Below are 13,305 nucleotides of genomic sequence, written 5' to 3'. Positions count from 1 at the left end.
GCCTCAAATCATCAATTTGTGAACCCTTACAATAAAATAACTTCTCCAATTTATAGAGTTTCTTGTCCTACTTTCTAGGAAATAAACCTATCTAAATTAAAGTACATGTTGCTATATGTTCATCTTTTACTTCTTTTTATAGCTCTTGTAGTTATTAATGAAGCATGCAACAACCTTAGCAGGATCAGAAACATATTTCATTCTCAACTTGAACTTCTTCAAAATATCTTTTGCATTCTTACTTTTATCCTCTAACTTCTCTATTATCCCTTGACATTGAGTCACCAAGTATGTATATTTATCCATTAACTCAACACTAAACTCAGCATAAATTATTAAATAACGTGCTACATATGAGTCTCACTGATGGAGCACATTGTCCTCCTGCAAATGTCCAACACTAAGAGGAAAATTGAAATGCCCAAGATTGGGAAAAATATTATTGGTTTACAAAATTTAATTTGTGAAAAAACCAAATGCTTATATGTAGCAAAGAATCATTCCTAGGAACTAGTTTTAGGAATCAAGTTTCAAGATCTATAATGCTTATTTGCTAGTGAAGGTTACATTCTTAAATACTAATTTTCTAGATCGGAATATTGGAGGATCTAAATGTCCTCATTGGAGTGTTAATTAGGTAAAAATTTGAAAATAGAAGTTAAACACTTAGTTATAAGAAAGTGAAGTTTCTAGAAATGGAAATAAAGTTAGGGTTTCTATGAATCATTTACAAAGAAAGATTTCCATCACCTCAAACAAAGAAATGTTGATCTGATTGAGGTGCCAAACTTCATATGATTGCTAATTTGTAAATAGGTTGGTTATGTATTTTACGTAAAGAGGAACTTGCTGATTTAATCTATGAAATTCTCAAGAAGAACTTCTATTATGATTGATCAATTTCAAATGAATGAAGTTTCCTACAAGATTTTCTATTGGTGTGTCAAAAAACTGTAAATCTAAGTTATATTTCACTAAAATTAGTTTTTCTTTTCTTGAAAGTTTCTTGTTTGTGAGATTTTGAGTAGTTGGCTACAAGGATTAACTAACCCTAAATGGTCATCTATAAGTAAAAAAAATTACTAAATAAGGAGTGAGAGAAGCTTGTTTATTTGACAATTTATGGCATGTAGGTGAAGAATGTCAACAAAACAGATTAAAATGAGAGAAATGTGTTCTATGTTATGTTCTACTTCTATATTAGCTGGGATACGACCAATGGTGGTTATGTTGTGTTAAGTGCATTATTGTCTATATAACCATGATACTATTCATTATTTCCGTGTCTCACATATAGTTGTATTGATAATGTGCTACCATCTCATACAACTATTTCAATGTCTCCAATTATGATTGTTCCATAAATACCCATAGATAATCTAAAACAATTTTTTTGGTAGAGAATTGTGTTTATATCACATTTAGGGATTGGTCCCTATCAAATCCACATGCTTATTATGCACGTGGTTGTTACTTTTGCATGTAGATGTTGCCTATTGTATTGTGAGTGATCCATAAGTAATATGTTTTCATTTCCATTTAGTCCATACTATCAAACTTGTATTTTGTCATTTATTTACTTAACAATACGGATTGAAGATTAAATGTATAAAATAAATACAAAAACAAGAGCTTAAACAAAATATATTTATATTGAATGTGAGAAATGTAATAAAAAACTTAAATTGATAAAATAATTTCTAAAATGAAAAAAATAATAAATATGCACTTTCCGTGGCTATAATATTATTAAAAAAGTCATTCTCTTCCAATATTACATGACAAAAACAATTGTAATTAAAGAAGTCCTTTTTCTCTGTCAGTGCGTTTGTGGGAGGGAAGGGGGGCCGTGAGTGGAGGGGCATTTATGAGTTTTTATAAAGGGGGTTTTATGTTTTGTATTCTATGGAAAGATCCAAGTTTAACCCAGTTTGCCTGACTTTAGACATGATCATCACAAATTTTTTTAATAGTTTGTACATTGGTCCTTTCAAAAGTAATATATCGACCTTTTACATTAAAAATGTATGTACGGACAGGAAATCCAATCATCAAAACCACTTCTATAATAAAAATATTTATTTGACTATTTGTCTATAAATACTTGCTCTCATATATCACCACCTTCACATCCATGTACACAGAACTTGTCCATTCTGAATGATAAAGGTTGTAGAGTAGTATATGATTTTTTACAGATATTGAAACGAAGAGAGAGCACCCAAATGCTTATATAACTTGAGGCTTCCTTCTTTCAATTATGTCTTTATGACTATTACAGGTATTTCTATATTATTATATTAATAATCATGCAAAGTATCCACAGGTGCCCAGTCATTTTCATTTACCATGCTTCTGAACTTCGTCTTAGTTGTCTTCTGCTATCTCCTTGTAGATATTAGTAGGAGTAATAATAATAGGTAAGTTTTAATCCAGGAGCTCCATTATAGCTTAATACCATATATTGCCTGCAAAACATTTGTACTATCAGTATAAAGAGAGAGAATCAATAAACCAATATTAAGTAGAGTAAATGGATATCCAAAAACAATCATTATTTTAGAATTAATGGATGCATTATTATGAAAATTTATTTATATATATATAGTAGTAAGTATGCATAATATATCATTACAGATTTCAATTTATTTAGATTGTTCATTTGAAATCATATTAATAAATGGAGTTTATTAAATAGATTAGTGTGCTTTAAAATGAATCACCTAAACAAGTCAAAGCATAGAATGAACTATTTACACTTATGCGACATTAACTAGTGAAAAAATATAAGATGTTCGCTAAGAATGAATTTAGCAATCATACCTGGTTTCCATAATTACCAGAAAAATCAACCAGTTGGTTTGTACTTGGGGGAAGGCACTCTGCCGGATTCAATCCCATTCAAGTCATCTAACAGAATCTCATAATGCCTTTTGACTTCCTCTGATGATTTCCCATCAACCATTGCAGCCACCTTTTGCCAACGGTCAGCAGTGTCTTTGTCATAGATGGCTATGGCCTTCTCAAACAATTTATTTTGCTTGGATGTCCACGCTGATGAAGAGTTTCCCCCAGATGAAGAACTTGGATGACTGGCCATAGTGCCGAACTCAAGCTTTTAGAAAAACACAGGGTTGATTCAGGGAACAATATTTTGCACTTGTATGTGCTATGCCAACCTTCCAGTAACTTTGTAAAGCGCTTCTAAAAGACAATGGACCCACAAGTCTAACTAACTAAAAGAATATTCAAAGCAATCTTATACAACTACCAGCATCAAATCATCCAAATACTCTTAACCTCCAGCAGGACAATAAAATTACAGAAAAAGTGGACTACCCAGTGCTTTAATGTAGCACAGGAGCAAATACAAAGTTGACGAACTCAATTCAACTCTATACCCAGTGATGAAATTCAGTAGAATGTGCAAATCAAATGGGGCAAGTGGTAACCTCTGAAAGAAAAGATGTGGGTTGAAATTCTTCAGAAAAACTGCAGTTAAGGATGTTCTCAAGATTCAGAACCTTCGAGGCTATGAAAGTAGATTAATAAAGGACACCCAACTGCTTCAAATGGCTTGACAGACAATAAAATTAAGCACAAACTATGAAAAAACTCGGCTGGATTGCTTCAAAAACAGAAGTTGAAGCTTTGGTGCTTATTGGATACAGAAGAGCTATCTAGAGTGCCCTATAAATAGAGTGAAGGCTAGGTTGTGTTAGAATCGGCCACTTGTTGGAATCCTAATAGAGTACAGGACAGAATAATAATTCCATGGAAGCCAGAAGATGAATAAGACTAGTTATCCAGCAGAATCCATGAACAGGATTTCCCTTTATCAAACAAAATTACTGAGAAATACATAATGATAATAATTGCCTATGACAATCATTCAATATTTTGGTTATGGATATAGTAGCTTATAAACGGTTTCAAATAGTTTTAAATCTCTAAAATAATCCATGTTTAGTTTGCTTGGTGTGAGGCCTGTAATAGTTTAAAATGTCTAAAAGAATCCATGTTTGGTTTGCTTGGTGTGAGGTCTGTAATTCATGGTATGAGGTTTCCCACTCATCCCAAAGATGTTGGAAATATTCTCTACTTTAGAAATCCATAGGCACACAGTTTGTGTGTGTACCTTCAGAATAAATATAATACTTTTCAGCTGGAAATATGCTAATACTTTACACCTGCCTAAGCACAAAGCCTGTGTTTGCGTATCTTAGAATAAACAGGAGAATTTTCCGTACCAGCTTGCTTTAGTCTCTAGAGAAGCCCATAAGCTGCTTGCTGAGAAAGCATGCTGCTTTCTGACCTGCACAATTTTGTTATAATTGGGATTATAATGGTTGGCACACAGTAGGTATGGTTGGACTTAAACAACATACTTTAAATGTTAATTTGTTTAGATGGTTGGACTTAAACAGGACATTCTAAAAGTTAATTTGTTTAAATGGTTCATTGGAATCACACCATTTTTCTTGTAGAATCTACCTATTAATATGATTTAAGATGAATCACTTATACAAAAATACAACCTAAAAATAGAATGTATTATAATTAATTTGAAATTGTTAAATATTATATTTATTGTAGAGACATACTGACTGATCTCCCTTATTACCAGTCCCCATCTTCTCCATCTTCTGGATATACACTGAATGTTTTCAGGGAGTAATAATGTGTGAGTATTTTCTATGATATGACTTCTACTGAACACAAGAACTCTTGCCATCATTATCATAGATTATTCTATTATCCTGGTCAATGAGAATCACACCCGCCCTACAGACCTCTCACACTCTTCCAATCAGGCATCCAGAACATTGTATCATGAGTCACAAAGATTGTGTTTTCTTTTCATATTAGTTCACTTTCTGGCTTGCCAATTGTCTAAGGCAGGTTTGGCTTTAGACTAAAACATGCCATTACTCATGTCTTTATTATCCTCAACAATCTAGATTGTTCTAAAAGGGTATTGAAGCAGGTTTGAATTATAGGAACTTAACAAAGCTCTTAATATTAAATATTCTATTTAAAGAAATAAAACCTATCCACTGCAACAGAGGTCTTTATCCTGATTTGACACATCAATTACAGCAACTTTACTCCTATCATATGGGAATGAATCTAACTGTTGCATGTGGGACAATTGGTCTGCTGCATAGTTTTCTCTAAGCAATAAAGCGCAATACCGTGTGATGTTGTGGATATCATTAAAGTATGTTGTCTATTTCAGTACCTTTGCATATCAGTAAAGCTGAATTAAGCTGATACTGTATAGGTATCTGGAAAGGTGTCAAAACTGTACACTAATACCTCTCTTAGAATGTAACGAAGGCAATTCAATTATATTTGGCATGCACCAAACCCTAATTGGATTGGACCCACCAAAAATATCTTACAGGCAATGTCTATTTAGAAATCAAAATGTATCATTAAACCATATTCAATTCATATTTATTAATTAAATGAAAATCAGAATACATTATTCTTTACTTTTCAACTAATTGATCTTTTTATGGACAATTCATTCTAATGATCCTTTCCATCTCTAACTTAAAATATCATTCAATATTCTGTGTCTAACATTGAGGTGACCAATCTCAAAAGGAATAAATTTCCATGGGCTGTATATCTCAGCATGAGAAAAGAGCAACTTTTCCAAATAAATTTGGAACAAAGTGGAAAGGTACCATCATATGATTAGATCCATTTGCCGACACAATAATGTTCTCCTTCCCTACTTTCTGACCAGAAATAAAAGAACACTTAAATCAATAATAGATAAGTTCCTTCGCTGTCTTGACAATTTGAACAAAAGAAATGAACTTCTTTGAATCCTTATGGGACATGTTCTTAAAGTAGATGAGAGTAGGGTCACTTCAAGCATTTCCTTCCCATGCAAGTTGCACAAGAGAGATTCGTGTAAAGTGCTTTTGAAAACATGAAGCACATCTTCGAAGCTACTATCACATCGATTGAGACAATGCATTTGATACTTTTGTCTGGTCCACAGATCTTATATGCAAGGGATAAAGATCAATAATGTTGGGAGACTTTCATTATTATGATAGATAGTTAGATAGGGATATCTTTATTTTAGTGAGGGGGAAAGGAGGTCCACTTTTCCGTTGGCCACAAAATTATCATACATGTCATCTTCAAAACTCTAAATCTTTTAGATATCATTACGTTATATGATACATGGCAGGTAGATAGATTGCTATATGACACATGGTAGGTAGATAGATTGCTATATTGAATAATTTTCATGTATTTGTTAGGGTTACATGCATCTAGTGTTGTATGTCACCTTTCTATGTTATAATAAAGTGTACATATATTTGTTGTGATATTTTTTGTGGTTGTTTTTTTTGGGGTCTTTAAAGAATTTTTAATAAACAAAGTCATTCTAAAAGTTGATGTTAGAGATGTTAATATAAAAATGTAGAAGAATGACCTCTCTAATGAACCTTTAAAAGTTTATAACAAAATTGGTTTATGAGGAAAATCTTTTGAAACCACTATCAATGTGAATTTAATTTTCTATTAGTTATCAATGCTCTGTGTGTAGCACTTAATTCAACACCTTGACTTGTGTTGTCAATACATTTCAATGCTTCTTGCAAAATTTTCAATTATAGTTTTTTACTAATGTATCATGTGAGTTTTTATTATTATCAACGCCCAACAACTCCAAAATAGAGGTCATTTCTCTTTTCCTAAATAACTTAGCAAATAATTGTGCTCTTCCAATAATAGACTTATTTTCAAAATAATCATCCCACATTTTATTACAATGCAATTCTATTGTACTTTCAGGTACCATATCTTCAGAAGGAATTTCATTGAAAAGAGAGACTATCTTCATTCATTTCCATCAAATTTTTCATACCAAAGAAAATTTTTGAACTTAACGTTGTACGAATTTGATCCCATACCTAAGTTGTTGTTTCTTGAACATTAATAGGTTCATCTTGAACATCAACAGATTGTTGTTGACTACATTTTGAATGACCTTTCATCTTATCGTCCCTTTTTTGATCACACAACCTTGATCTAGTCCTCTTATTCCCCATTGCACAAAAAAATTCAGATTCAATTTCAATTGAACACCTAAACACACAAACACATATATACCATATATAAGAAAAAAATCATAAATCATGCACAGGTTATTTTAAATGTTGAACAATACATTAGATTTAGATACATATAGACTTCATTTGTAAACACATATAGATATAACTATTGTTCTAGATCTAAAAGATTTGTTAGTACATATTATATATACAAAAGTTAAAGTAAATTTTCCTTTTTCTTAAAAAAGAGCTCTATGATTTGTTCACAATATTGATTATGAAATGTATAATTTTGCATTATTAAACTTGCTAGATAGGTGTTAGCTTGTTATACAAGTGTCAAGGATGGATTGTACATATGTAGTAGCATTTAAATAGAAAAAAAAAAGAGCTAGAAAAGTAAGGTGGACAAACATATATAATTTCAAGATCACTATAATTTTTCCCATTGGTTATATGGTAATGACAACTAATTTAAATATATAGTTTTAAATAATGATTCATACATTATTGAACTTATTATTTGCTTTGAGAGTGACAATTTAAGACTTGTTTTCATTGAGATTATTACTAATATGGTAATCATTCTCATCATTCATTTATCATTTCAACCTGAACTCCAATTGTTGAAATAGAGAGAAGTTGAGTTGTATATATAAATAAAATTATTTGTCACAAAATAGTGTCATACTCAATTCTATTAGTGAAATATATTTTACAAATTCACTAACTCAAACAGTTTTTGGATTAGTACAATAGTTAGTAACGATTGCAAGACTTATTTTAATAATATTCTTATTTCTTAGTTGGTAATCTTTGTAATATTTCATCTTTCCCTTTCTAAAAATGATGACAACTATTTTGAATGTCTTTTAAACTTCATTAGTTTATTTGTAAATTCACACATATATATGAACACGTATAAATGAATCCACACATATATATAAAAATGAATACACACATGTAAATAAAAATAGATCCATGTAAATAAAAATGAATGCATCCATGTAAATAGAAATAGATCCATACATGTAAATAAAAATGAATGCATACATGTAAATAAAAATAGATCCATACATGTTAAAAAAAGTGCACAAATGTAAATAAAAGGTTCAAGTGAAAATACATTATTGGATCAACAATTAAAAAATGTTTTTCAAGAATAATTACATGAATGAATCCACAAATAAAAGGTAAATAACATTTCAATGCAATTTTTTCTTTAACAATTTATGCATCCAAAAAATAAGGTTTAATAAAATCTAAAAAATGTTTAGTTTAATATAACATACTTGAAAAAGCCTTCTAATATTGGATATTTATTTAATTGAAAAAAAAAAATTAAAATCACATACTTGAAAAAAGTAGAAGCCTTCAACCAAAATCTTCAAAAAAATTGGAAATCTTCATCGCTTTATATAAAAAATGTTGCTTTTATTTGAAAAAAAATCATTATTTATGTGGGGTTTAAGAGGCGTGGTCACTCAAATGATCTGTTGTGTAGGCTACCAACATTTCAGCCATAACATCCTTAGTGGCAGCCACATCACCAAATTTGACAAATTTCTGAAACTTTTGACTTCTGCAACAAAATTCTACAAGTAAATTCAATTTATTAAAAAAAATATATATACCATTTTGTAGAGATCGAAGTCAAAAATCTACTCATATAATTTTTATGATGTTTTGATTAGATTTAATATATATTATTTAAAAAATACTGCAAGTAGGTATTCTAATGTTCAGTAAGAGACTGGTTTGAAAAACAAAACAAAAATATTGAATCACCTCAAAAAAAATTGAAAAAAATATGGTTCACTAGAGGAGAGAGTATTCTCCAAAAGGTTTTTTTTTTTTAATTATCAAAAATTAAATAAACAAAACATGTTGGGAAATAAAAACTATCAAATTCAGGTATGTTCGACTTTAAAATGTTATAAGGAAGAAAATATACATTGAAAATTAATATTTTTTTTAATGCATTGTAATGTGTGTCATCTATTAGGAATATCAAAATCAGAAAAAAAATAAGTTGATTTATTTTTTTTTTGTGGTGGGAACTAAACCCCATAATTTTTCAGCAATAAAAAATTTGACTTGAAAAGTAAAAAAAAATATCAATCCTTGACAAAAAAAATTTAAAAAATAATAGACTCAAAATTCATCAAATTTTATACATTTCATCTATCTTCAAATTCAAAATGCAAATGTCCATTTTATGGCATTGAAATTGAACAGTTATTGTTGTGTTAACCTTTTCCTTTATAAAAGTGTGACACAGGTTTATACTTTTACCCTCAAATCGTATGGCGGGTGATAAAGGAAAGTTCATTAAATTTGAGAAATATGATGGTGGATGTGTAAAGTTTGCAAGTGAGGAAGCTGGACATATCTGTGGTAAATGAACTATTTCCATTGATGGTATGAATAAGGTTGATGATGTTTCTTATGTTAAGGGTCTAAAACATAATCTTTTGATTGTGATTTAGATGTAACATAAGGCTTATAAGCTCATATTTCATGGGTCCAGATGTGAAATCAAAAAGGAAGTTTTGAGAGATTAGTTGTAGAATGTATATGAACTAATGGCAATGTCTACTATGTGAAAAATAATAGTGGAAGCAGTTGTTTATTGGTGTAGAGTAGTGAATGTTGGTTATGACACAAAAGGATGGGACATATCAACTTTGACAATATGGTGAAGATTAGGTTTACTCATTTTGTGAGATATTTGTAAAACATTATCAAACATGTTGATACTATGTGTAAGGAATGTTAGTTAAGAAAGCAAACAAAGAGAAAAATCAAGGACAAGGAATATTCAACTTCAAAACCTTTGGAGTTGATTCATACATATTTATGTGGACCTACAAAGACAAGATGATTGAATGGTGAAAGGTATTTTATGTTGTTTATTGATGATTATTCTAGAATTACATGGGTTACTTTCTTAAAAGAAAAATTTGAAGCATTAGAAAAATTTAAAGTATTTAGTCTATGGTCGAGAATCAACTACAATCTAGATCAAATAATTCAAGTTTGATAGAGGTGGAAAATTTACATCAAATGAACTTGATATATTATGTGAAGAATATGGTATTAGAGGACATTTTTTTTTCTCCTAGGACACCTCAGTAGAATGGAGTTGTTGAAAGAAAGAATAGGACTATTGTTGAAATGGCTAGAACTATGATGAAGGATGCTAACCTTTCTAATGTTATTGGAAATAAGTTGTGCATATTTTTGTTTACATTCTTAATAGGGTGCAAGTAAGAGTGATTCACATAAAGATTCTTTATGAACTATGGGATGGAAGACCTACTACAGTGAAGTATTTTAGAATCTTTGGAAGCAAGTGTTACATAAGGAGAGATGAGGAAGATCTAGGGAAATTTGATGCAAGGTTAGATGAAGTATGAATATTCTGGGGATATTCTATAAGGATTAAGGAATATTGATGTTACAACAAGAGATTCAATAAGATTGTGGAGAGTACAAATGTAAAAGTTAGTGAAGAATGGAATTAGACTGAGACTATACTTGAATTTGAAACTGGCATAGATGTTATCCTAGTTGTTCTCAAAGAGAAGAATTCTCTTGAAGATAAATAAATAATAGATGTAGAAGAAAAAGAACACAAAAAAGAACCTAAGACACCAACAAAGTATATGTGAAATATAATAATTTAGAAGTTTGGATCACTAGAGAGAAGAATAAAGGAATTCAAACAAGGAGAAGACTTGCAAAAACCAATGAACAATCAAATTGTTGTTTCTTATCTCAGGTGGAGCCAAAGATCTATGTGGAAGATAGCAAGGATGAAATTTTGATAGAGGCAATGGAAGAGGAGCTGAATCAAATAGAGAAGAATCAAACATGAGAATTGATACCTAGATCAATGGATAAGAATGTGATAGGAACTAAGTGGGTGTTCTGAAACAAGCTAAATGAAGATGAAGTCACAATGAACAAGTCAAGATTGGTTTGTAACTATTATTCATGAGTTAAAGGTATAGACTTTGAGGAGACATTTTTTTTGTTTGCAAGAATGGAGGCAAAAGATCTAGATATGGCTTGTAGACTCAAGAAGGTAGTTTATGGGCTTACGCAAGCTCCTAGAGCTTGGTATGAAAGCGTGGATAGGTATTTGTTGCAGCAAAATTTCAGAAAAGTTACTACAAATAGAAATATTTTTTTGAAAGTTGAAGGTGATAAATTATTGATTGTTATTGTGTATGTTGATGATATCATATTTTGGCAGCTTGTGCAATCCTTAATATCTTGCACTAAGATAGTGAGTCTTAGTAATGCAAGTCCCTTGTATCTTTCCCTAAGGTTGTGCACCTTAGTCTTCCAAGTCCAATCAGGTGCAATGAGCTCCTCAGCCTTGAACCTAAACCATTGTAATCAATTATTCATATTGTGAGTGTGATGCTCACCATCATTTTTCCCTATTTAGGGTTTTCTAGGTAAATTTAGTTTTCTTGTTCTCATTGTGATTTGTGCATTCATATTTCATAATTATAATAATAATTTAATTTTGGTTTGAAGTTTAAAAGATCAAAAGTAGAGTATTTTGAGGCCCAAATTGATTCGCCCACCCTCTCAGTCCTATGATGTTTTCAAAACTTTGTTCCTCTTCTTCCAAATATACCACAAAATTTTATTAGGCAAAATCATCCAGAAAACATTAAGTCCAACATTAAAGGACTACACATAACCTACAATAATTTCAAACCATAAAAATCCATTTTTATCAGCCCAGCCAAAATTATGTCCTAAGAACAAGGACCACACAGCTAAAGAAAATTTACAAGATCAAGTGTTCAAAAGACGTAGGTTGGCCACATAACCAAAATTTATTAATAAGGATACTAATTGCATGGAGTTAATTATGTGCAACAAATTTTTCATGGTAAACAACCATCTAAATAAAGATTTATTAGGTTCTCCTCTTTCTCATCTTTTTAAAATATATTAAAGTATAATGTCTAAAAAGGTAGTGTCTATTAGCTTATTTTTTACTTCATACTTATATATAAATTTTAAATTGTAACAATATTAGTTTTAAAAAAAATGGCAAATAGTTATCTTTTATTATTGTTTTATCACAATATTTTATTTTATATTGTTATAATAATGATTTTATCAAAATTATTACCTCAATTTATGATATTTGTTCTAAACAACAAAATCAACTTCAAGTATACTAATCATACTTTTGCATGGTACAAATCAAACATAAAGGCAATGTTAGTCCAAATAACTATATAATATTCATTAAATAAATAATAACTATAATATATTTACTTGTCTTGTTCTTAATTTAATGCTATTATTACAATAATCAAAGGCAAGTACTCATCACTACATGGAACTTATTTCAACATGATTTTCCTCTCTCTGAGTCCTACCTAAATTATACCTCCCCTTTGTGTTATAAATTACGTTAGAAAATATCATATGTAACACCATTTCCCATCCCCTATTATATCTCATTCTTCAGTCCTTTCCTATAAATGTAATGAATGAGGAGAGGAGGGCATCATTCCTTAATAATGGCATGGCAAATGTACCTACCTTTTTTCGGTGGTTCTCATGCTCACACTTTTACTTAATCTCCTTCTATAACATTCATTGCATTGATTTTTTCTACTTCCAATGTGATAGTTGGTATGTTCTTTATTCTTTGGCTATCTCCATTTTCTTTCTTTCTTTATCTATCTATTTCACTTTTTATTATTATTTATCATGATCAAAACTCTAAAAGAAAAGGGATTTGATTAAATTTTATTTTGTTAATTGACACTCAATTATTAGAACTAAATGATTTGATTATTATTTGAAAGAATAAGCATCTTATAGTACATGTAGTACATCTAGAGTGTGAGTTTATTCCATGGATCATGCACCTAACCTTTAATAACCAATTCTATAATTAAGATTTGATACTTGGTAAGGTTGGTTTGGCATTAGAATCATTCTAATAATAGAAATACTAGTCTGACATTATTTAGATCGTTCTATACACAAAAATCAATTAAATTTCTCATACAAATTTCACCACCAAAAAATTAATGTCTAGTTAATCCACAATTGTAATGTTGGATTGTGACAACAATAAAGCTAAAAATAATTAAAGAAATCTTATTTTTTTTAGAAAAACATTTTTTATCTTTTAAAGCAAATTTCTAATTTCTTTAAAGGAATAAAATGGATT

General features: G+C 30.0%; 1 protein-coding gene across 1 annotated transcript; it reads right to left on the bottom strand.

Moving 5' to 3' along the window:
- Window positions 1-1,979: 1,979 nt before the first annotated feature.
- Window positions 1,980-3,994, bottom strand: LOC131874735 (protein RADIALIS-like 4). Its single transcript, XM_059218643.1, has 3 exons — window positions 3,453-3,994; window positions 2,824-3,115; window positions 1,980-2,468 (listed from the first exon to the last, which is right to left on the bottom strand). Exon 2 carries the CDS (start codon window positions 3,098-3,100, stop codon window positions 2,849-2,851), a length of 252 nt encoding a protein of 83 aa, XP_059074626.1. The 5' UTR covers window positions 3,101-3,115; window positions 3,453-3,994; the 3' UTR covers window positions 1,980-2,468; window positions 2,824-2,848.
- Window positions 3,995-13,305: the final 9,311 nt, after the last annotated feature.

The sequence above is a fragment of the Cryptomeria japonica genome, chromosome 4 (genome assembly GCF_030272615.1).
Source record: "Cryptomeria japonica chromosome 4, Sugi_1.0, whole genome shotgun sequence".
Taxonomy (NCBI): domain Eukaryota; kingdom Viridiplantae; phylum Streptophyta; class Pinopsida; order Cupressales; family Cupressaceae; genus Cryptomeria; species Cryptomeria japonica.
This window is presented reverse-complemented; position numbering and strand designations above follow the sequence as displayed.

Coding starts and splice junctions, on each gene's coding strand:
- LOC131874735 (XM_059218643.1), bottom strand. CDS start 3,100: ATGGCCAGTCATCCAAGTTCTTCATCTGGGGGAAACTCTTCATCAGCG.